At 43.3% G+C, this 25,206-nt stretch overlaps 2 protein-coding genes across 3 annotated transcripts; one reads left to right on the top strand and one right to left on the bottom strand.

Annotated features, from left to right (window-relative positions):
* Positions 1-964: 964 nt before the first annotated feature.
* On the top strand, positions 965-16,787 carry LOC129832361 (SH3KBP1-binding protein 1-like). Of its 2 annotated transcripts, none has more exons than XM_055896373.1 (17): positions 965-1,144; positions 1,505-1,558; positions 1,720-1,765; positions 1,890-1,963; positions 2,079-2,137; positions 2,243-2,323; positions 2,400-2,570; positions 5,813-5,903; positions 6,008-6,198; positions 6,389-6,504; positions 6,744-6,831; positions 6,997-7,113; positions 7,578-7,748; positions 8,033-8,188; positions 8,285-8,566; positions 8,681-8,813; positions 9,657-16,787. In XM_055896373.1, exons 1-17 carry the CDS (start codon positions 1,065-1,067, stop codon positions 10,306-10,308), a joined length of 2,562 nt encoding a protein of 853 aa, XP_055752348.1. In that variant the 5' UTR covers positions 965-1,064; the 3' UTR covers positions 10,309-16,787. The 2 variants fall into 2 exon arrangements, with proteins under 2 accessions (XP_055752348.1, XP_055752347.1); XM_055896372.1 differs by having other exon boundaries at positions 7,560-7,748.
* A 78-nt stretch (positions 16,788-16,865) lies between these two features.
* LOC129832362 (estrogen-related receptor gamma-like) lies at positions 16,866-23,215 on the bottom strand. The gene is made up of 7 exons (XM_055896374.1): positions 23,108-23,215; positions 22,290-22,711; positions 20,703-20,819; positions 20,090-20,200; positions 19,817-19,978; positions 19,385-19,654; positions 16,866-17,727 (listed from the first exon to the last, which is right to left on the bottom strand). The coding sequence occupies exons 1-7, from the start codon at positions 23,164-23,166 to the stop codon at positions 17,483-17,485; spliced, it is 1,386 nt and encodes a 461-aa protein (XP_055752349.1). The 5' UTR covers positions 23,167-23,215; the 3' UTR covers positions 16,866-17,482.
* Between the last annotated feature and the right edge of the window lie 1,991 nt (positions 23,216-25,206).

Raw genomic sequence — 25,206 nt, 5'->3', positions numbered from 1 at the left:
ACGAGCTCACAGAACGGGACCGCCGCATGCTGAAGTGTGTAGCGTGTAAAAATCGTCTGTCCTCGGTTGCAACACTCACGACCAAGTTCCAAACTGCCTCTGGAAGCAACGTCAGCACAAGAACTGTTCGTCGGGAGCTTCAGGAAACAAGTTTCTATGGCTGTACAGTTGCACACAAGCCTAAGATCACTATGCGCAATGCCAAGCGTCAGCTGGAGTGATGTAAAGCTCTCCGCAATTGGACTCTGGAGCAGTGGAAAGGCGTTCTCTGGAGTGATGCTTTACGCGCCACCATCTGGCAGTCCGACGGACAAATCGAGATTTGGTGGATGCCAGGAGAACGCTACCTGCCCCAATGCATAGTGCCGACTGTAAAGTTTGCTGCTGGAGGAGGAATAATGGTCCGGGGCTGTTTTTCATGGTTCTGGCAAGGCCCCTTAGTTCCAGTGAAGGGAAATGTTAACGCTACAGCATACAATGACCTTCTAGATGATTCTAAAGCAAGGTCCATACAGAAATGGTTTGTCGAGATTGGTGTGGAAGAACTTGACTGGCCTGCACAGAGCCCTGACCTCAAACCCATTGAACTCCTTTGGGATGAATTGGAACGCCGACTGCGAGCCAGGCCTAATCGCCCAACATCAGTGCCTTGTGGCTGAATGGAAGTAAGTCCCTGCAGCAATGTTCCAACATCTAGTGGAAAGCCTTCCCAGAGAGTGGAGGCTGTTATAGCAACTCCATATTAATCCATACTTTTGGAATGGGATGTTCGACGAGCAGGTGTCCACATACCTTTGGTCATTTAGTGTGTTTACTGACCAGATCACATGTATTATGTCAGACGTTGCTTGTAGCCTACGTTAAAAACTTGTAGCCAACAGCACTCCAAAACACCTTGTGGCGCGGCAACGATGAACATTTGGTTGTTGTTGACTGTCAGACACCACAGAAGAAGAATGTTCTGTTTCAGGAAGTTGTAGCAGGAATAATTATGTGGCTAACGTTGTCGTTGGCTAAATACTTTTTGTGATGATTAATTCAGACGTTTACTTTGTGGGAAATGCATGAACATCCACACCGCTTACAATATGGCTAATATAGCAAGGACCGGAGACATTATCCATTTAAACGTTGGAGGAAAAAGGTGAGGACTGGCATTACTTTGAATAGTTAGCTACCGCCTGCTAGCTATTGTTGGGTGGATGCTACCTAGCTATGTAAAAGTTGCTGGCTGGCTAGCTAACTAGATACAAGCTATTTTTAGTAATCAAATAACGTTAGTAACATTGTCTTAAGTTAGCAAACTAACTACTGTTAGTTAGATATTTTTCCAGCTAAACCTTATGTCTCTGACAGTAACGTTAGCAACTACTGACTTCACAGTGCATCCGGAAGGTGCAAAGCTAGCTAACTAGGTGATGTTAGCTTGCTAGCTTTTCAATGGTTTTGAACTTGATCAAACTTGAGTTGGTGTATGCTCATTTCAGTGATCATGTTGTTTCAGGTTCAGCACCTCCAGACAGACATTGACATGGGTCCCAGACTCCTTTTTCTCAAGGTAGGTAACTCTTTATTTTGTAGACCAATGCCTTTATTAAATTCACAAGTGTCTTCATAATGACTCATTCCAACTCATTAATTAGCGACCATAGTGATGGCATGTGGTCATTTGCTGTAGCTCAGTACGGTCTAACTAGTGAGATGTGTTGTCTCTGCCAGTCTTCTAAGTGGGAGGATCTCAACTTTGAAGGATGAAACTGGAGCGGTAAGTTGTCTGAAATCGATGGAAAAACCTAGGCTATGTGTATATAAACCTATTTGATATTGGCAACCACATAGGCCTACTTATAACATATTTGTAATGTGCTGCTGACCTTTATCTCCTACAGATCTTCATAGATCGAGACCCATCTCTCTTTACTCCCATACTGAACTTCCTGCGTACCAAAGAGTTGTTTCCCAGGTGCTGATTCCTTTGTTTACATTTGTTTACAATTAAAGAGTAAAAAAAAAAAGAATCTATTCAGCCTTGATGGCAAGTTGTTTTCCAAATTAGATTTCTTAATCTTTCTTTTTAGGTCTATAAATGTGCACCTGCTCATGCATGAAGCGGAGTTCTATGGAATCACTCCGTTGGGTAAGAAAGTGTCCAGTAGCTAGTCAAATACAGCTGTGAATGAGAGGCTGTCTTTATTTGTATGTATTAGTGTCTGTACCTTGGTTACTTTTTTCTCTTCCTCAGTGCGTAAGCTGCAGCTTTGTGACGAACTGGACCGATCCTCCTGTGGAAACGTGCTCTTCAATGGCTATCTGCCACCTCCAGGTAGATTTGACTTCACTTCAAGGACAGGCAAAGTGTGTTAAGTTTGATTTCCTGATCGTCTCCTCTTGTTTACCAGTGTACCCGGCGAAGCGGAGAAATCGCCACAGTGTGGCGGGGCCTCAGTATATGGCTGGCTGTGCCTTGCCCATGGAGAGGGCTCCAGTGAGACGCAGCAACACCATGCCACCCAACCTGGGCAACGCGGGCATACTGGGTAAAGCAATGATTGAGGAGAGGATAAGTGGTGGTAAGGCCTCAGAATCACATACACATTTAACATACGCATACACATTTTACAAGCATTTCTCTACACCTGCAATATCTGCTAAATATGTGTATGTGACCAATAAAATGTCATTTGAAAAGGTGCAGCAAAATGCTTATGTGGTAGTTTCCTCAATAGTGCAGTACAATCAACATCAGTAATAACAATGAAAGAGTCAAGTAAAAAATAACTAATAGAAGAGGTAGTATGCATTAGGGATGTGACAAATGTTTCAACCTTTTGGGGGGGGGGGTTACTGTTGATAAAAAAAATCTTTAAAAAATCCACGTCAATTTACAATGCATATGTAATAGGAACATTATTCTGCATGACAACTAGGGCTGGTCAATGAAGTTTCATCTCCCGCAGTCATATACAGTGGCAAGAAAAAGTATGTGAACCCTTTGGAATTACCTGGATTTCTGCATAAATTGGTCATCAAATTTGATCTGATCTTAAGCTAAGTCACAACAATAGACAAACATACTGTGCTTAAACTAATAACACAGAAATGATTGTATTTTTCTTGTCTATATTGAATACATCATTTAAACACTCACAGTGTAGGTTGGAAAAAGTATGTGAACCCCTAGGCTAATGACTTCTCCAGAAGCTAATTGGAGTTAGGAGTCAGCTAACCCGGAGTACAACCATTGAGACGAGATTGGAGATGTTGGTTAGAGCTGCCTTGCCCTATAAAAAACACTCACAAAATTAGAGTTTGCTGTTCACAAGAAGCTTTGCCTGATGTGAGCCATGCCTCGAACAAAAGAGATCTCAGAAGACCTAAGAATTGCTGACTTGCACAAAGTTGGAAAGGGTTACAAAAGTATCTCTAAAAGCCTTGATGTTCATCAGTCCACAGTAAGTCAAAATGTCTATAAATTGAGAAAGTTCAGCACTGTTGCTACTTTCCCTCGGAGTTGTCATCCTGCAAAGATGACTGCAAGAGCTAGGCACAGAATGCTCAATGATGTTTAAGAAGAATCCTAGAGTGTCAGTTAAAGACTTACAGAAATCTCTGGAACACGCTAACATCTCTGTTGACAAGTCTACGATACGTAAAACACTGAACAAGAAGCCACTGATGCCCAAAAAAAACCATTGCTACAAGTCTGAAGTTTGCAGAAGTATACCTGGATGTTCCACAGCGCTACTGGCTAAATATTCTGTGGATAGATGAAACTACAGTTGAGTTGTTTGGAAGGAACACACAACACTGTGTGGAGAAAAAAAGGCACGGCCAACATCAAAACCCTCAACCCAACTGTAAAGTATGGTGGAGGGAGCATCATGGTTTGGAGCTGCCTCAGAGCCTGGACAGCTTGCTATCATCGACAGAAAAATGAATTTCAAAGTTTATCAAGACATTTTGCAGGAGAATGTAGGCTATCTGTCCACCAATTGAAGCTCAACAGAAGTTGGGTGATACAACAGGACAACGACCCAAAACAGAGAAGTAAATCAACAGAATGGCTTCAACAGAAGAAAATACGCCTTCTGGAGTGGCCCAGTCAGAGTCCTGACCTAAACCCGATTTGAGATGCTGTGGCATGACCTCGAGAGCGGTTCACACCAGACATCCCAAGAGTATTGCTGAGCTGAAACAGTTTTGTAAGAGGAATGGTCCAAAATTCCTCCTGACAGTTGTGCAGGTCTGATCCACATCTACAAAAATACGTTTGGTTGAGGTTATTGCTGCCAAAGGAGGGTTAACCAGTTATTGAATCCAAGGGTTCACATACATTTTTCCACCCTGCACTGTGAATGTTTACATGAGGTGTTCAATAAAGACATGAAAACGTATAATTGTTTGTGTGTTATTAGTTTAAGCAGACTGTTTGTCTATTGTTGTGACCTAGATGAAGATCAGATCAAATTTTATGACCAATTTATGCAGAAATCCAGGTATTTCCAATGGGTTCACATACTTTTTCTTGCCACTGTACCCTTGAAAGCGCCTTGGCTACGGCATGTTTGTATGTCTGGGTACACTACGGCTTTGCCGACACAACCTTCTCTGGAGATAGTTTCGAAGAGCCACTGAATGGGCATTTTACTGGTCTGTAAAGGAATGCCGATTTTTTTTTTTTTTTTTTTTTTTTTTTTTTTTTTTTTTTTTTTTTGAAGCGGGACTAGCGTCCATCGCTAGGCGACCAGAACTGTCAATCAAATAATCGAGCAGACCACTCTCCTAAAGTACTTTAAAGTTTTTTTTAAATACCGTGACTTACCAAGACGTTTAGTAGATAGAAAATACTTCTTCCTCTAGGAATCTACTCCTAACATTCAGTATTAGGCTAAATTAATTCAGGCTTTCGTTCATTTAGACCGTATGCAGGCTATATAAAGTTTAAACACCTGCGTCTGGTAAAGGTTTGAGTAGCCAATAGCCTACTAAATGAATACAGGCTATTTTTGCAGCCTATAGCCGATTTTGATTTTGGGAATTGTTTATCTAAGTTTCAATTAAACTATTTGATTATGTAAACAATATTTTATATAATTGCATTTTGTTATAGGCTTTCATTGGGTAATTAGAAGGCTCTTTTTCAAAGCAATTTGGGTTGTCAATGTGTTGCATTGTGTAACTAAGAAGATAGGCCTATCGTTCTTAATTCATGGCATGGTTTCCTTTTATCCTAACGTTGAATAGAGACACAGACAAATTAATTCATGCAGGGAAGGGGAGTGGCCTAGTAGCCTCTGGAGTCATAAAAACAATTAAATAAATTGTTATTTGGCGGGTCACGGATCAGCCCTCTTAATAATTATATGTGGGTGGGGTTGCAGAGAAATCTGTTCTGTTATTGGGTGGTGCTCGGAATTGATATGGCTGGCGCGGGGTGAGTGTGGCTCCAAAAAACTGACCCGTGCGGGACTGTGTTTATGTATAAGGGGTTGGATGTGTGGGGAGTCAGTGCAAACAGTCTCTTAGGTGCACTTATTCTCAAGGTGCAGGTCTGTGTAAGGAGTCCGCTAGGGTTAGAGTGAACCGTCCGTGACTCGAGACCTTGACGATCTTTCGGGCCAGTATTTTTACATTATATTTAGCTTCAATATATATATATTTATTATATTTAGCTTCAATCAATATGTTTTGTCTGGTTGCAATGGATTGAAAGTAAAAGCTCTAACCTGGAGCCATTTATTTGTTAAGGGAATATTATCAACCGTAGGGTTCACCTTCACCCACATCTGTTCATCTTTCCCTTCCTACACAGCTCAGCTTGCAGACCCAGGCATGGTCCGCATCATCTGTGGCCACCACAACTGGATCGCTGTGGCTTATGCCCAGTTTGTTGTTTGCTACAGGTAAGAACACAGGACTTCCATGTACGATATCACAGCGTCATATGAAGCAGTCTTTTTGGTAAGGACCGTAGAGGGTGTTAAACTGTGCTGTCCTCTTCCATCAGAGTGAAGGAGTCTACGGGCTGGCAGCAGGTGTTCACCAGTCCCCGTCTGGACTGGGTGATTGACAGGGTGGCGCTCAACGCCAAGGTGATGGGCGGCTCCCTGGGAGACAACGACAAGATGGTGGCCGTGGCCTCGGGCACAGAGATCATCCTCTGGACTATCTGTCCCGATGGCAACGGCAACGAGATAGGTCAGTCTGCAAACGAATGAACGCACAGTGTTAAAACAAATATTACAGCTGCGATATAGTCTTTAATCGCTCAAAATGTTTATTTGTTGACTTGTCGTTTAGTATTTTAAGAGACCACTTCATGGGTAGTTGTGGGTGCTTATTGTAAGGGCCGTGCTAATAGGTCTCCATTGTACCTGCTTCCCTCCAGGTGTGTTCAGTCTGAATGTCCCCGTGGAGGCTCTCTTCTTTGTGGGGAACCAGCTGATTGCCACCAGCCACACAGGGAAAGTGGGAGTATGGAATGCAGTGACCAAACATTGGCAGGTAAAGTTGTGTCCGTACGTTCTGTAAGAATGTCACGTCAAAAGAGCATATTATGTGTATTAATAATATATGTGGTCCTGTGTGGCTCAGCTGCAACGCCAGGATTGTGTGTTCGATTCCCGGGGCCACTCATGTGTAAAATGTATGCACACAGGACTGTAAGTTGTGTTGGCTAAATGGCATATATTATATGTGTTGTACACCATTTTATGTTTTCCTTTTTGTCTTTCCCTTCTCAGAATCAAGACGTGGCTCCCATTAATAGCTATGATACTGCCGGTTCCTTCCTCATTCTAGGCTGTAACAATGGGTCCATATATTATATAGGTAAGGGAAGTCATCTTTTCTACCTATGACGCAATAATGGAAAACTATTGAAACGTTTTTTCTGTGTCGAAGAATGCAGTCACAAGGTGTTTTTGTAGTACATCATTCAGTGTATGAATACAGTAGCAAAATATAGACCTCTCATGGATGTGTTCTTGTCAACAGATGTTCAGAAGTTTCCATTGAGGATGAAGGACAATGACCTCCTAGTGACAGAGTTGTACCGCGACCCCACGGAGGACGCCGTCACGGCTCTCAGTGTCTACCTCACGCCCAAAACAAGTATGTCTGCCCGTTTCGATTTTTACCTTCACTGAAATAGCTTTTTTCTGCATGTTTTTAAGGATTAGCAAGTATCAATTGGTCAATCGTGGTTATTGGAAATACAAACTTAATAGATACATGGTGCAAAACAATCATTTTCTGAAAAACTTGTTTGCCATGTTACTTCATTTATGGTCAGCGATGGTCATTTTATAGGCAGCTGGCAGATTTTGAATGGTTCCCGGTGGCGTTTCGCTAACTCTTTACCTAAATTTAACCTTTAAACTAATCTTGACCTTTACCCTAACCTCACGTCCCTAACATGAATACAAACTTGAACCAATTTCGATCCTAATACCTCAACCATAACCTTTTCTACCGGCTGACTATCCACTTCCATTTCTTGATATGCATGGTACATAACACAGCATGCGTTGTGGCTAAAATAGTGTATGGGATAAAAGTCCCCAATGTGTCATCAGGCGACAGTGGCAACTGGATCGAGATCGCCTACGGGACCAGCTCGGGCACGGTGCGGGTCATAGTGCAGCACCCGGAGACCGTGGGCTCTGGGCCCCAGCTCTTCCAGACCTTCTCAGTCCACCGCAGCCCCGTCACCAAGATCATGCTCTCTGAGAAGCACCTCATATCAGGTGAGAATGGTTGGCCAGGAGCCTCTGCGTTTTAGGGATGATCGTTACTTTGCTGTTTATTCTACCGTCTCTGCTTGTAAGCTGTTGGATGTTATGCTAATGAATTAATTTAGCTACATTTCTCATTGGGGTTGATTTGATTTTTGACTTTTCGGATGTCAGCTGACATGGCGATACGTTAAACATTGATGTTGCTGACAGAGAAACGTTGGTCCACCAAGTTTAGTGCAGAAGATGGGCCCCATCATGCAGATGTCTTTGGGCTAACCCTGTTGTGCTGTCAGTGTGTGCAGACAACAACCATGTGCGGACCTGGACGGTGACTCGCTTCAGGGGCATGATCTCCACCCAGCCAGGCTCCACCCCCCTCACCTCCTTCAAGATCCTCTCTCTGGAGGACATCGACGGCCACGGGGGCTGTGCTGCCGGCACTGAGATAGGTAAGCAGACAGAGGTCAGGGGTCGAAAGTGGACACTGGTTTGTTAACATTTTAGAGATGCAATGGGAAGGGATTGTAAGGGTTCCTCTCTAACAGGTCCCTATGGCGAGCGAGACGACCAGCAGGTATTTATCCAGAGGGTCGTTCCTGACACAGACAAACTCTACGTGCGTCTCTCGTCCAACGGGAAGAGGGTGTGTGAGGTGCGCTCTGTGGACGGCACCTCCATCACCTCCTTCATGGTGCACGAGTGCGAGGGGTCCAGCCGCATCGGCTCACGTCCCCGCCGCTACCTCTTCAGTGGCCACGCCAACGGTAGCATCCAGATGTGGGACCTGACCACCGCCATGGAGATCGCAGGGAAAGTGGACATCAGGGGTAAGACAACCTCCGCTCTGCACACGTGGCTTTTTGTGTCGACTGGTTTTCTTAAGTGATGTGTTCTAGACATTGAGTTGGGTCTCTGACCGTCTCTGTCTGGTTGTCCCTCAGCGCTGGGCGGCCCTACGGAAGAGGAGCTCCTGGAGCTGTTAGACCAGTGTGACCTGGCTCTGACCCGTACACCTGACATGAGTCCCGCTGCCTCCTTCACCCACTCCTCCACCCCCCGAGCCTCAACCTCCAGGTACACCAGCCACCATTGCCGACTGCCCACGTAATCACGCACCTGCTACATGACCCATACAGCTGCGTATATTAACCCACTGATGCTATCCTTTTTGCAAGTGTACATATTCAGGGCATAAAATTTTCACCCACCGAATGCGGGTAGCTTTAGTTTGGGGGGCGGTCAATTTGCAGGGCTCTATAGTGTGAGCATTCGCATTTGTGAATAAAAATAGAATCAAAAGTAAAGTATGAGAATATGTGTGAAAAATGCTGAAGTAGGTGCCTTCAAAGTATAGTGTTTCTAATTGCACAAAGGAATACAAATCCCACCTCACGCAGCAACAGCTTTGTGCAATGTAAGTGAACCCCTGATTCATTTTTTGGAGGCGCTGGCACAGGCATAAAAGTTGGTCTAATTTACTCAAGTCAGAAAAGTGAGACTTTGTCCTCGTGTTTCTTGGCTATTTACATTGTTCGGTTCGCAAGCGCGGTTGTTTTTCAATGTTTCAACGATGTCTACTACTAGTCACATCCCAAATCTTACAGACACATGACATAACTCAAGTAGCCTCGTTACCACGGTAACCTTCCGCCCTTAAAGGGGCAGCTGAACATTGTCTCATCTGATATTTTGGTTATAAGAAAAAATGAAATTAAGCAATATACCACATTACTTCTTAGTAATAAATTTTTTTGTTTTAGAAGAATTCCAGAGCATGTAATTATGGCAAATGTTTTTGGACTGGTAAAAAAAATCTGAGTGGTAATTTAAAAAAAAATCTTCCTGCCACAGTGGCTGGTGGAACAAAAAGTACATTTTAGGCCATGATCATATTCTCTCTGTTTCTTGTCTCTGCAGTTTGCAGTCCCAGATGAGTGAGAGCTCCAGAGAGCGTGGGACCAGAGGTGTGAGCAGCTCGGGTCCCTTCTCTGGTAGCCTGCCCCGCCAGGCCCCTCCGGTACCCCTCACCAAGCCCCGGGACATGGCTCTCTCCATGGCGGGGTTGGGCATCCAGCCCCACCACCTGGGTCTGAGCCAGGCCTCCCTCAGCAGCAGTGGCAGCCCCCGGCCCAGCCGCACCGTCCCCCAGGACAGAGACCGGGACGGTGGCACGGGGTCTCTGCGCAGGGGTAGTTTTGTTGAGCGTTGTCAGGAGCTTGCCAAGGTCTCGGACTCTGCAGGAGGGGCGGAGGGGGGCACGCGGCGCAGCCTGGCTGTATGCTCGGAGTTGGAGGGTAGACTGGGCCAACGAACCCCCGCTTCTTTCTCCAGCCCCCCTGCAGCCTCCCCATCTTCATCGCCGCGCCGGCCACAGCCCACCTCACCCAGCCCTGCCCCTGCTACAATCGTCAGTCCAACCCGCTCCCAGACCCCCTTGTCGCCTCGTCGACCAGACACCTCCCCTACTACAGAAGTCCCGCCCCCTGAGGCTGCAGCAGCCACTCCAGAGAGCTCCTCCCCTGTTCCCCCCACCAGTCCTAAACCCCCTATGAATGAGACCAGCTTCTGACTGGCTCGGTGATGTATGAGTGAGTGGACTAACAATGGACACTTTTGGCGTTTCTGAGCATGTGTGGTTTAGTGACGGCACCTATTGTCACATTTATGGACATTTCCTTGTTTAGCATCAGGGACACATATCAAATGTCATTCGTCTGTTTTCAAAAGGGCCAGCTGTGATGTAGGCAAGATTCTTATACAACATATCCAAACTGTCAATGTGTTGATGATACACGTTGCAGATCTAGCCATGTATACAGTTGTTCGGTTGCGTTTGGTAGAGCAGTCCATTTCATTAAATTACACTGAACAAAAATCTAAATGCAACAATTTCAAAGATTTTACTGCGTTACAGTTCATATAAGGAAATCAGTCAATTGAAATAAAATCATTAGATTAGGGCCTATGTATTTCACATAGCTGGGAATACAGATATGCATCTGTTTGTCACAGATACCTTAAACATTTTTATAGTGCGGTCAGAAAACATGGGAGTATATGGTGTGACCACCATTTGCCTTATGCAGCACGACACATCTCCTTCGCATAGAGTTGATCAGGCTGTTGATTGTGGAATGCTGTCCCACTCCGCTTCAATGGCTGTGCGAAGTCGCTGGCTATTGGCAGGAACTGGAACACGCTGTTGTACAAAATCGATCCAGAGCATCCCAAACATGCTCAATGAGTGACATGTCTGAGAATGCAAGCCATGGAAGAACTGGGACATTTTGTGTACAGCTCCTCGCCACATGGGTCAGTGTATTATCATGCTGAAACATGAGGTGATGGCGGCAGATGAATGGCACGACAATGGGCCTCAGGATCTCGTCACGGTATCCCTGTGCATCCGTGGAGGCTGGTGGGCTCATTGTAATGGCTGGAATGGAATAAATGGAACTGTGTATATATGGAAACCACATGTTTGACTCCGTTCCATTTCTTCCATTCTAGCCATTACAATGCGTCCGTCCTCCTATAGGTACTCCCACCAGCCTCCATTGCCGTGCAATTGGCATTGATAAAATGCTATTTTGTTTGTTGTCCGTAGCTTATACCTGCCCATACCGTAACCCCACCGCCACCATGGGGCACTCTGTTCACAACGTTGACATTAGCAAGCCTCTCGCCTACACAACGCCCTACACCCTGTCTGCCGTCTATCTGCCCGGTGCAGTTGAAACCAGGATTCATCCGTTAAGAGCACACTTCTCCAGTGTGGCCATCAAAAGTGAGCATTTGCCCACTGAAGTCGTTTTCACCCTGGTTAGGATGAGCACGCAGATGAGCTTCCCTGAGACAGTTTCCGATACAATTTCTGCAGAAACTATTATTTGGTTGTGCAAAACCACAGTTTCGTCAGCTGTCCAGGTGGCTGGTCTCAGACGATCCCGCAGATGAAGAAGCTAGATGTGGAGGACCTGGGCTGGCGTGGTTACACGTCGTACTGCCAAAATCTCTAAAATGACGTTGGACGTGGCTTATAGTTGATAAATGAGCATTCAATGATCTGGCAACAATTCTGGTGGACAGTCCTGCTGTCAGCATGCCAATAACGTTCAGCTTTACAAAAAATTACATATTTATCATGGTTATTTGAATTTAAAGGGCAATTTTCATCATCTTCAGCACCAAACCAGTGTCTACATATGTGAAAACTGCGCGTTCTCTATTATTATGTAGTTAAAAAGATAAGAAAGCTCCTAAAAAATGCTTCTGTGACGTCAAGTTTATGATTAAAGAAAAGAATAGTGACTTTCCAAACCTGCAATAAGTTTTTAGCCCAAAGGAGGGTATGTTCTTGCTCCCCAGGTCACCTGGAATCTCATAGTGTCTGAAAATCACTGTTCTGATGATGCCATCGGGTAGAACTTTCAGATGGGACGTTAAACGGGTGGCCTGATTCTCTGTGGTCACTAAAGATCCCATGGAACTTCTCGTAAGAATAGGGGCATTTTAATACCGGTGTCCTGGCTAAATTCCCAATCTGGTCCTCGTACCAGGTTGCTGGATCGAATCCCAGAGCTGACAAGGTAAAAATCTGTTATTCTGCCCCTGAACAAGGCAGTTAACCCACTGTTCCACGATAGGCCGTAATTGTAAATAAGAATTTGTTTTTAACTGGCTTGCCTAGTTAAATAAATCAATAAAACCATCATGGCCACCTAATCATCCCCAGCTTCCAATTGGCTCATTCCTCCCCCTGTAAATATTCCCCAGGTCGGTGCTGTAAATGAGAATCATCAGCCAACTTACCTAGTAAAATAAGGGTTAAATAAATGCAATTTGAATTTTTTTTTTTTTTTTTTTTTTCTAAACTAAGAAATGTGTAGTTTTCATATGCTGAACCTGGATTTGTGCTGGAGATAATGAAAATAATTTTGAGACGTGGTGAAGTTGCTCTTTTAAGAGAACTGTAAATACATGTAATAGTCTTTACTCCGCACTGGGATCCACCATCATGGGCTTGAGGGGCTGAAGTGATGTATAGGCCTACACCTCTAAATGTTTCTGATACCCTCTACAGATTTCTCTTTCAGTCTTCCTGCTTTGCACTACGGTTGGCTTTCTGTACCTTAAATGAATCAACAAGCCTACTGCACACGCAGTAGTGATGATTGTTGAAGAAGAAACCGATGTCGAATCTATAGATGAATGATAGACTTTTTATCATTCATATGTTTAGTTACGTCTGACTAACTTACTGCCATTTTGGATAATTATTTTTCAAGTCTTCCTCCAGATCACAACCCAGTGCCTCACGTACCTGTGTTATCTTTTTTTTAATGGGTTATTACCATTTTACCCAAACTTTGTTGCAAGGACAAGCAACTTGATTGTGGAGTGATTCTACCAAACGTAGGTAGAGGTCTATCTCTGTGCTTTTTCTGAACCATTTGATTACTATATTTACAAAATATAAACCTGTTTTCACATGTTTGTATTTAGTGGTTTCTGTCGTAATGTTAACTGGGTTAATTGCTATGTCACTGACAACAATGTAGTTCAGCAGTATTTTCTGTTGCACCAATAGCTCAGATGAAGAGGCGTGTTCAAATTTGTCTCTGTTTACTGTCTTGTCTAATACTTGTCACTTTTTTTTTTTTTGTCTTTCACTCTGGTAGCGTTTGTTTTTCCTCTGCAATTCTATGTTGTGTCACATAAATGAAGCAGAAAGTCATACTATTAATCAAACTCTTCCATTTATGTGTATGTTCGTGTCATTGGTTAAACTGGCAGCACCTTGAATGTTTTGTGGAATTGTAAGAAACTCAAAGGTAGGCTTTTAACCCATTATCTTATGTTTTTAAATGCCATTTTCTGACTGACTATATATACAGTAACAGTCAAGTTTGGACACACCAACTCATTCAAGGGTTTTTCTTTATTTTTACTATTTTCTACATTTGTAGAATAATAGTGAAGACATTAAAACTATGAAATAACACCTGGAATCACGTTGTAACCAAAAAAGTAAGATGTATTTTTTTATATGTGAGATTCTTCAAAGTAGCCACCCTTTCTTTGCCTTGACAGCTTTGATCACGCTTGGCATTTTCTCAACCAGCTTCATGAGGTATTCACCTGGAATGCGTTTCAATTAACAGGTGTGCCTTGTTAATTTGATGAATTTCTTTCCTTAATGTGTTGTGAAAAGGTATGGGTGGTATACAGACGATAGCCCTATTTGGTTAAAGACCAAGTCCATATTATGTGAAGAACAGCTCAAATAAGCAAAGAGAAAATGACAGTCCATCATTACTTTGACATGAAGTTCAGTCAATACGGAAAATTTCAAGAACATTGCTGGTGACGCTGTCTGTGATTTATATAGAATTCAAGGCACACTTAACTGGCATGGCTAGTACAGCATTCTACAGTGAGACGCCATCCCATCTGGTTGGTCCCACTATCATTTGTTTTTCAACAGGACAATTACCCAACACACGCTTTAAGAAGGAAAGAAGTTCCACAAAGAACTTTTAACAAGGCATACCTGTTAATTGAAATGCATTCCACGTGAGAACCTTATGAAGCTGGTTGAGAAAATGCCAAGCGGGATCAAAGCTGTCATCAAGACAAATGGTGGCTACTTTGAAGAATATAAAATATATTTTGATTTGATTAACACTTTTTTTGGTTACTCTACGTGATTCCATATGTGTTATTTCATAGTTTTGATGTCTTCACTATTATTCAACAATGTACAAAATAGTAAAAATAAAGAAAAACCCTGGAAGGTGTAGGTGTGTCAACTTTTGACTGGTACTGTGTGTGTGTGTGTGTGTGTGTGTGTGTGTGTGTATATATACATACAGTTGAAGTCGGAAGTTTACATACACTTAGGTTGGAGTCATTAAAACTTTGCATCTACTTTGTGCATGACACAAGCAATTTTTCCAACAATTGTTTACAGATTATTTCACTTATAATTCACTGTATCACAATTCCAGTGGGTCAGAAGTTTACATAGACTAAGTTGACTGTGCCTTTAAACAGCTTGGAAAATTCCAGAAAATTATGTCATGGCTTTAGAAGATTCTGATAGGCTAATTGACATAATTTGAGTCAATTGAAGGTGTACCTGTGGATGCATTTCAAGGCCTACCTTCAAACTCAGTGCCTCTTTGCTTGACATCATGGGAAAATAAAAAGAAATCAGCCAAGACGTCAGAAAATAAATTGTAGACCTCCACAAGTCGGGTTCTTCCTTGGGAGCAATTTCCAAATGCCTGAAGGTACCAAGTTCATCTGTACAAACAATAGTACGCAAGTATAAACACCATGGGACCACGCAGCCATCATACCACTCAGGAAGGAGACACGTTCTGTCTCTTAGAGATGAATGTACTTTGGTGCAAAAAGTGCAAATCATTCCCAGAACAAAAACAAAGGACCTTGTGAAGATGCTGGAGGAAACAGGTACAAAAGTATCTATATCCACAGTAAAGCGAGTCCTATATAGACATAACCTGAAAGGCCGCTCAGCAAGGAAGAAACCACTGCTCCAAAAGCGCCATAAAAAAGCCAGACTACGGTTTGCAACTGCACATGGGGACAAAGATTGGATTTTTTGGAGAAATGTCCTCTGGTCTGATGAAACAAAAATAGAACTGTTTGGCTATAATGACCATCGATATGTTTGGAGGAAAAAGGGGGAGGCTTGCAAGCCGAAGAACACCATCCCAACCGTGAAGCACGGGGATGGCAGCATCATGTTGTGGAGGTGCTTTTCTGGAGGAGGGACTGGTGCACTTCACAAAATAGATGGCATCATGAGGAGGAAAATGATGTGGATATATTGAAGCAACATCTCAAGACATCAGTCAGGAAGTTAAAGCTTGGTCGCAAATGCGTCTTCCAAATGGACAATGACCCCAAGGATACTTCCAAAGTTGTGGCAAAATGGCCTAAGGACAACAAAGTCAAGGTATTGGAGTGGCCATCACAAAGCCCTGACCTCAATTCCATAGAAAATTTGTGGGCAGAACTGAAAAAGCGTGTGCGAACAAGGAGGCCTACAAACCTGACTCGGTTACACCAGCTCTGTCAGGGGAATGGGCCAAAATTTACCCAACTTATTCTGGAAAGATTGTGGAAGGCTACCCGAAACGTATGACGTAAGTTAAACAATTTAAAGGCAATGCTACAAAATACTAATTGAGTGTATGTAAACTTCTGACCCACTGGGAATGTGATGAAATTAATAAAAGCTGAAATAAATCATTCTTTACTATTATTCTGACATTTCACATTCTTAAAATAAAGTGGTGATCCTAACTGACCTAAGACGGGATTTTTACTAGGATTAAATGTCAGGAATTGTGAAAAACTGAGTTTAAATGTATTTGGCTAAGGTGTATGTAAACTTCTGACTTCAACTGTATATACAGTGGGGAGATTTTGAAGTATTTGAAACACTGATGATTTTGCAGGTTTTCCTACTTACAAAGCATGTAGAGGTCTGTAATTTTTATCATAGGTACACTTCAACTGTGAGAGACGGAATCTAAAACAAAAATCCAGAAAATCACATTGTATGATTTTTAAGTAATTCATTTATGTCTATGTAACAAATATCTTAAGTGGAAATGTAACTTTGAATGTTCTGTGTTTGTCTGTACAAAGTACATCTGTCTGTCCATGAACTAATAATTATTATTTTGGCAACAGTGGGATTGCTTAGTCAGTAACAGAATGTTAGCCGAGGATGCTGTGAGTGCATTTCATATACAGTACCCTCGAGTTTCTCGCTTTTATGACTGTACTTTTCTAATCTGATCTTCATAAATCGAATACAACTATTAACTAATTACAGTGAGCCTACTTTGTGGTTCAACATGAAACACAATGTTCACGCTCCAATGTCTGTCACACTCGAAACGCATTTAATTCCAAAAGCATTTTATTCAAACGCATACAAACTAGTAGGAAAGCAGTTCATGTCTTTGTACAGCGATCATGTAATAAATAAATCAAATACAAATGTCATGGCAACGCACCTTCTTAGTACATTATAAGGCAGGTAAGTCCAAAAGAATGTTCTGTTTGTAATGAGAGCAGTGCTAATAGTTTGGTTCAGCCTGGCTAACAGCTTGCAGAGGCCTTTGGCTATGTGATATCTAGCTAACAGAATGCATCGTCAATAAGTGCTATTATGTTTTCATCATGAGTGACATCCTTTCATATTGACTGAATATAATGGCTGGAAAATCCCCACTATATAAAAAAACAAAATAATGTACTGTACATCCTCTCCTCTGGAAAAAGTACCAAAATATATGAATCTACTAGACTTGGAACTCCATTCAAACTGTATCGCTGAAGCGTTCCAGATTGCGCGATAGCAATGTAAAGGTCATTTCTGATTGAGCCGACATAAGCTAGTGTTTACCGTGAATGCAGTCTCCGCTAACGCAAGAACATTGCCTTTGAATTTCAATGACACTGTAACGCTGAACTTCCGCGATACGGATTGAATAGAGCCCTTGGCTTTTACCCTAATGAGAAACCAGATCTATCACTTGTATATGTTGTTCTACAGTACGCAGTTATCAGGCTCGTTTCATGACACCATGACTTGTCATAAAACTGTAACCCACCAAACCCTGAACTTCTGAACCCACAACAATGGGGCACCTGGTTACGGTTTGTGAGGGGCCAATGGGAGGTTAGGTGTAGAACAGTCATATTTTGGCGTCCAGCATCTCCAGGAAGAGTTTGTGCATGGGCACGTGGCCCTCCAGGTGGAGCCGGCAGAAGGTGTCCACGGCACGGTTGGCAGACTGCCGGAGCAGGGGCAGGGTCATGAGAAGCTTGCCTGCCCGGTGGAGCTCTGCTGGATTCTGGGCGCTCTCGTACTCCTGCAGGGCTTCATGGAGTCCGTCCTGGAACCGCTGCACTGCCTCCACACTCTCCAGGTTCTCTGCGTCTGAGTGGGTAGAGACAAGGTCAAGGGAAGCCTGTGGGTGTTTGGGTGTGGGTGGAATTGTGTGATAAACCTCCCCTTGTTTCAACACGACAGCGTGTCAGATCCCATTGTCCACCTCATTTGTTTCGCCATTGAGGGCTAATGGACGGGCCAAGGTTAAGTTGCATGCAGCCGACCCTCATTTTTCCTGAAAGGACTGTAACTGTAAAAACAAAGGCTCCCTCCTCTGATCCTTCTAGCCACCTCAGGCGGTGTGACTGCCCCGGAGTGTCAGGCTAACGCAGCCAGACTCACCTAATGGATTTCTGAATTCCTGTGATAATTTGCAGGGCGCTGGGAGGCAGATGGATTTATTGATCAGGGCTAGGGCAGAAGCAGCCTTCTCACTGCTAGGATATTGATCAGTTTCCACTTGCTGTGGCCTGGGGAATAACAGCGGGAGCTGGAAGGGAGGGGAGGGAAGGGTGAGAGAAGTGGGTGTTGGAGAACAGATTTGGCAGATGTCTAGACCTCCCCACTCTCTGTCATGGTGGTCTGAAGACTGGCAGTTTGTACAGCGGTGATTGAAAAATGATTCATCAACACATTTTTGGGAGCACACAAGTATGTAGTATAGCATCGGTAATACCGTTCACATAATTACCCCTTGATTTATGAATCCAATCAACTAAATACAACATGTTAGTCATTATATCAAATTATTAATGGTAGGCAAAAACTAAGTGGAGGGCTGATAGTAACAGGGGTAATGCTGAGAGAATCCCATTACTAAAATACGAGACCTGTGAGGGACGTTTGCCAATATGAGGGGTCTAGCCACTCATTCCTTCCCTGACAGCTAGTAGCTTTATAAGATATTGACCATCATTTAACAGCCTTGCCCTGCTAGGGAACCTGACCCTGGAGCAAAAGTGTATTCAAAGACACACCCTGAGGGAACGGCACTGTGGATCACACTTAGGGGCTTGAATCAATCTGTATTGCTAAAGCGTTACAGAATGCAAGCTAGACATGTAAAGGTCATTTCCGATCGAGCCGACATCTGCAGCGTTTACGTAACTACAGTCTCCGCTAACGCGGTAACATTGCCTTTACATTTCAATCACGCTGCAACGCTGAACTTCCACGATACGGATTGAATAGAGCCCTGACTCTCTCCACAGTCCTGAAGGAGTGGCTGTATGTAGGGCTGCCTGAAGATGGTGCAGTCGATTTTGTATCAAGCCAGCGTATTGTAAAGCTGAATTTAACACAATTATTTATTGTAAGCAGTAGCCAGGCAGATTAGATGGTAGTATATCTTTTTGGTAGTTCTGTCATTCTTATAATGCTTTCTAAGAGGGATTGTACAAGGGTACAGCTAGGTCTCTTGAGTTTGCTCTGTCACAGTTACAGGATCCTGAGTAGCGCAGCGGTCTAAGACACTGCAGTGCTAGAGGCGTCACTACAGACCGGCCGTGATCAGGAGTCCCATAGGGCTGCGCACAATTGGCCCAGTCGTATGGGTTAGGGGAGGTTTTGGCCGTGGTTGGCCGTCATTGTAAATAAGAATTTGTTATTAACTGACTTGCCTAGTTAAATAAAGGTTAAATAAAACAATAAATAAACAGCTGAACTACTGATAACAGATACCCAGTGGCGGCCATGTAGTTAGTACCTGAGTTGGCGAGGGCCATAGCCTTGAGAGTGACCACTTCCTCTCGGCTCAGGTTCATCTGCCTGTACTTGGTGGTCAGCTGTCTCAGGGCAGTGTAGAGGTCAGAGAGTCCGGCCGCTCTGCACTGGGCCTGGTCCAGATGCAGGTTCCCAGCAAACACCAGCTCCTCCCCATAGCCCAGAGACTGAGACACCACTGACAGGACCAGCGTCTCCATCCACCCACTCTGCAGCAGGGCCATCTGGTCCACCAATGAAAGGGCAGAGAAGCCTGGAAGGGCAAATATGGAAATGTAATAGTCCATAAGTTCTTACAGTATAAAAAGTCAACTTTGTCCCTTTGTACCAGTGTAAAATGGCATAGTATTTAGAATTTTTAAGCAGGGAGTCACGCTTATTTAACATGACCTACAAGAACAATGGGAGTGGGTACCTGGGATATGCTTTGCCCATCCAATCATGACCAGGAGTTCCCTGTTTAGGAGGTCACAAAGCGTCAGCAGGGCTTTAAGGTTGTCATCATTGGTTGAGTTGTCCGGCGTGGCACACAGGGGGGCTGACTCTGTCAAGAGGAGCTGGGAGATCACTTTGTTTCCTGAAAGAGGTCAAACAGATATATTAGTAATGTACTCTAGTGTACTCTCCGTTTGTGACTGACAAGGCTCTTATTGGAGTGTGTAAGTGCTACCTGACAGAGGGTACTCACCGTTGGCCTTGACGGGGTGTGTGTCTGGGGCCTTCATATAAAGAGAGAGGCCAGAGTCCCCCCTTCTCTTGTACTTCTGACGTCCTCCTCTTACTCGGTCCATGCGAACACCTGTGGTGACACAAACATGATGATCAGTGATCATCATCTTTGCTCATTGATTGATCCCCAAGTCAAGAACAGACTATGGGAGGTGCACAGTACTACATAGAGTCGTGGCGCCATTGAACTCTATTCCACACCATGTAACTGATGCGAGCAGTAGAATCCATTTTTTAAAAGAGATGAAAATACATTTCTAAGTGACCCCAAACTTCTGAACGGTAGTGTATGTGGTAGAAGAGTAGTGACCTAAGGGAACACACTTAATGTGTTGTGAAAAGTGTTATGAAATGTAATGTTGTGTAACATTTAAACTGCTTTAATGTTGCAGGACCCTAGGAAGAGTAGCAGCTGCCTTGGCAACAGCTAATGGGAATTGAAAATAGAGGTTGAGTAATTAAAAACTCTTAAGTCAGGCTGTATGTGTTCTACAGGCCTGTACACATAAACATGTCTGTTTATTGAGCCCACTGCACTGAGATGAGTTGTTGAGTTGGTCATCAAGTCTCACCTTCCTTCATCATGCCGGCATGCAGGCACTTCCGGAAGCGGCACGCTTGGCACGACTTCCTACGACGCTTGGTGATCTCACAATCATTTACCACAGGGCAGCTGTACTCAATGTTACCTGGAAACACAGAAAGTGCAGCTCTGTTTACACCCCGCCCTCTATACTTGAGGTTACCAGTCAGAAAAGCCAATGTCGCAAAAATGCAATCCAAATGGTGACGCTGTATTTTACAGTATCTTTCTCACAGTGCATTCTTGATGCTTAACTTTTCAGAAAGCCTAAAGGTCAAATTGCCATGCTGTAAAACAAAGTGTGTTTTTAGGAGGTGTGCCACCATGGCTAACCCTTGCCATCTGGTGGTTTACTGAGTTTCACTCTCTGTGGCACTATGACAGAAGTCATTTGCCTCTGTGTTCACTGGCACCCTGAGCTTTCACACAGCAATCAATAGAAGCCCAGACAAAATACAGATATTGATTGGCTTTTTCACACCGAGCCTAACGACCACAACAAGTGTTACAACGTTTGGGCTCACACAAGACAAAAAGGGGATTTAATAGAGTATTGATTAATTTCTCCCACCCATCTATACCCAGACAAGCGGGTCTGGATCTGGGGGTGATCTAGGGGCCAAGGGCCCTCGATCAATGAGCTCACCCCTAAACCCCCGTTCCCTGGACAAGAGGCTCTGAGATTAGGGCATCCAAGTTACAGCTCCAAGCTTTTAACAGGAGATTGGCACCTCTTCAGAGTGCCATTCACAAGAAACTAAAATGTGTTTTGTGGTGTTATAGGTACAATAACACCTTTTTAAGCTGCAGTTTCATACTTTGAGATGGGCACTGTTGCTAAAAGAATGATGAAAATCCACTTTTGATAAATGAGAATAAAATAAGTATTTTCATTCAACTTCAAGCATACTTGAAATTAGGCGCATTAGTCAAATAATGTTGAAAATCAGTCGTTAACAATATCATGCGTCAGTTCTTTTGGAACATTTGTAGCAGAGAATAATCTCTAGTTTCAGACTGCAAAAATCCAATATTCAGGATTATATTAAGAAATCAAAAACAAAGAATATACAGAAGCAATTTTTAGGCTATAGCTCTCAAGCCAATCAGTGTAACATTGTAAATGCCGGATCTCTAAGGCAAGACGCATCAAAATCGGCCCAGTGCTGTCTGAGATAGAAGATTGGCCCATCGCGTGTAACGAACGTAAGAACGGACCGAGATAGATCCACAGTCCCCTCCCCGATTTCACCATGGGGGACAATAAAGCATTTCTGGGGCCATCAACCAATATGAAGCACATTGAGTCTTCACACGAAAATCAATCCCATAGCTGAGTCTGCGGCTGACAGAACTATTGGAAATCTGTGTATGCTGCAATCAGCCGCAATTGCGCTTCCCCCTCTAATAGATTATTGATTATATTCTTAATTAAGATCTAGCCCAGAACTTTGCCTTGTCCTAAATGTATCACACGTGCACGCTCGCACACAGTGCACGCAACACACACCATCACAGACTGCTTGATTTGATGTTCTATCAGGTTAGTGCAAAAAACATATACACTTTTGTTTACCTTGAATTGTCCTCTTGAAGAAAGCCTTGCATGCCTCACACGACGCTACTCCGTAGTGATATCCCGATGCAAAGTCGCCACAAACTAGACACAGCCTTTTAGGTCCAGAGCCCAGCGACGATAAGTAGTCACATTTGAGGATAGAATCAACGTGCGCAGAGAGCGCCAAACTGCGGTCGGAGCAAAACTGAGATGCGCTGCTAGAGTCCGGTGCTGCGCTGACACCGCTGCCGCTGCTGCTCGAACTCGGGGATTCCGGGTCCAGCGAGTGACCCGGTGAGAATAAACTATATCCACTGCTGTCCGAGCTGGGACTGAATGCTGTGGTTCTGTCCAGGGCGAAGGTAGGGCTGGAGGGATCCGTCTTGATACATGTATCATTTAGTGAAGGAGCGTCGTCGGTGTTTGAGGAGTCCAACAGGCTGATGGCACAATTTAAATGATCATGCCAACAGTATAGTCCCACTGAAATAATACCCTATTATTTATAGAACCGCTACGATAACAGTGTGGCATGCTGACCACAATATAGTCTGCCTATTGGGTGGACCACCTCAAGGACCAACAACTCTATTCATGTTCCCTATGGAGGAAACCAACTTTTGCATTTATTCTGCAGACAATTAATAATAACTATTTTTTTCAACTAACTTAAGCCTTATCTCATGCTTAAATTAAAATAAACACACATCAATAGCACATCATTGGTGGCAATCAGATTAACGACCAATAAAATGTATCTGTGATCACATTAAATTGTTCATTACTTTCATACCAAATATGATTGTAAAAAAAACATAAATCTCAATAATTCTTACTGGTTGTGCTGGCTGAGGAAGTGGACATTTTCACTCAGGCAAAAATCCTTTAGATCCATATCCAGGAAGAAAGGAGATGAAATGAGAAATATAGTTGTCAAGGCAGTAGTAGTATTCTAGTATTCTGGTTTGGGAGCTAGAGGTAGAGAAATAGTGACAGAGCGAGGACACTGAGACAAGGGCCACAGTTATAGTTGCAGGTTTATTTAGCTGAAGACTTGTGTCATTGCAAAGGGGCGGGGCCTGGAGGACTAATCCTGACAAGCACTAAACGTTTGTTGATGGTTTCATTCTCTTCTCACTTCCATTGTGTTGAGCATACAACATGCATATTTACATATTTACATACTACACAGAAGGCAACATTTATACATGATACACTAGTCAAAGTATGAACAAGATTTGTTAAAGAGGATTTTCACTGGTACCTCTTATTGACAAAGTGTTATCAAAGCGAGGGGAAAACATGAAACGCTATTGCTTACGATGGAGCACCATGCACTATGTCCGTCATTAAATGCATTTTGCCATTCTTTTTTTCCAGACTCTGCCCCTTCATCTCTGTAATTGTTGGACCATGATTTCCCTCTTATACTGTTTGGTGTAAACAGAGAAAGCACTCAGAACAGACTCACGGACACAGCATCCCCTTTGCTTCCAGGTATTTGTTGTTCCTCATAACAATGTCTCACTTTTAAAAGCTCTAAATTGCATATCGGTGACAGTACTATTCTAGTTCCTGAACCAAAATGCATCACTATTCCTGAAGTATTTGAATTAAGATTGTCCAGTCTCACATAGGCCTTTCTCTTTGAAGTGTGTTTTCATGGTCAATCTTTGAAAGTCAGGTAAGGTGAGCTTGAGAGAAAGTGAGAGGCAGGCAGGGGGAATTAGAACAGACCGGAAAACCAATGGATAGAATTAGACTAGAGAAAGGGAGGGGAGGGAGGTAGTGGAAAGAGAGAGGGGATTCTTACTTGGAACTGGTCAGTAGGTCAGGTACATGTGTACAGTACAGGGCTTACATCTGATGAAAGGGGAGGTGCTGATGAGGTAGGAGGGTTAGGGTGGCTAGAGGGTGAGGATTAGGAGCCATCCGGTGCCAGTGTGTTGGCAGGGGTGCTGAAGCAGCAGTTTTGGACAACCCTGATGTGTGAAAACCCTGTGAGGAGCGAGAACATCCAAATCCAGCCACCAGACACCTTAGCCAAGTTTATACCTGGCGCAAACATGGGTCCTTTGTCCTGATCTTGTCTGCATTCTGATTGTGCGCACATTTCCAGAAATGTGTCTACACACACGGTATTCAAATGTGTCGGTTGTCCATCTACTGTGTCTGCATTCTGACCACATTTCCTGGTCCCTTCTTTTATTCAAATTATTTCACAGCTATTCTTTAAAAAATAATATGTATTTGTTTTTTGTAAGACATATATTGATATAATCATTCAATGGTGCCACCTGTCAATGATTTTAGAGGGCGGAATGATGACGATTTAAGTGGTTTCTCTGTCCATATCTGTCTACACTTGTAAGATATCCACACACAAGGTGTGTCTGACTACCTCCGGAGGTGGGCAGGATGATCTGATCACAATCTTTTGATGTCTACACCTGTCCAAAAATATCGGCACGATCAGAATGCGAACAAGATCAGGACAAAAGACGGAAGTTAGAACCAGGTATAAATGCTGTTCTAGATACCTGCTTCACTTGAGTTACTGCTATTAGCTGGATCCCAATAAGTTTCAAAATACATTATCAAACAAAAATTAATCAATCCATTTGGCATATTATACAGTGCAATTGGAAAATATTCAGACCCCTTGACTTTTTCCACATTTTGTTATGTTACAGCCTTGTTCTAAAATGGATTAAATCGTTTTCCCCCTCTCATCAATCTACACACAATACCCCATAATGAAAAGCAAAAAACGTTTATTAGAAATGTATGCAAATGTATTAAAAATAAAAACAGAAATATCACATTTACATAAGTATTCAGACATGTTACTCAGTACTTTGTTGAAGCACCTTTGGCAGCAATTACAGCCTAGAGTCTTCTTGGGTATGACGCTACAAGCTTGGTACACCTGTAT

The sequence above is a fragment of the Salvelinus fontinalis genome, chromosome 33 (genome assembly GCF_029448725.1).
Source record: "Salvelinus fontinalis isolate EN_2023a chromosome 33, ASM2944872v1, whole genome shotgun sequence".
Taxonomy (NCBI): Eukaryota; Metazoa; Chordata; class Actinopteri; order Salmoniformes; family Salmonidae; genus Salvelinus; species Salvelinus fontinalis.
The sequence above is the reverse complement of the archived record's forward strand: the minus strand, read 5'-3'. Positions and strand labels throughout refer to the sequence as shown.

What these genes read in the sequence shown, in the direction of transcription:
- LOC129832362 (XM_055896374.1), bottom strand. Translation starts at nt 23,166, where the DNA reads ATGGATCTAAAGGATTTTTGCCTGAGTGAAAATGTCCACTTCCTCAGC. An exon ending in ACACCCCGTCAAGGCCAACG is followed by an intron (nt 19,979 to 20,089) that starts GTGAGTACCCTC and finishes GACCTCTTTCAG; the next exon opens with GAAACAAAGTGATCTCCCAG. An exon ending in TATGGCCCTCGCCAACTCAG is followed by an intron (nt 17,728 to 19,384) that starts GTACTAACTACA and finishes CTACCCACTCAG; the next exon opens with ACGCAGAGAACCTGGAGAGT.
- LOC129832361 (XM_055896372.1), top strand. Translation starts at nt 1,065, where the DNA reads ATGAACATCCACACCGCTTACAATATGGCTAATATAGCAAGGACCGGA. An exon ending in TGCTGCCGGCACTGAGATAG is followed by an intron (nt 8,189 to 8,284) that starts GTAAGCAGACAG and finishes CCTCTCTAACAG; the next exon opens with GTCCCTATGGCGAGCGAGAC. An exon ending in CCCCGAGCCTCAACCTCCAG is followed by an intron (nt 8,814 to 9,656) that starts GTACACCAGCCA and finishes TTGTCTCTGCAG; the next exon opens with TTTGCAGTCCCAGATGAGTG.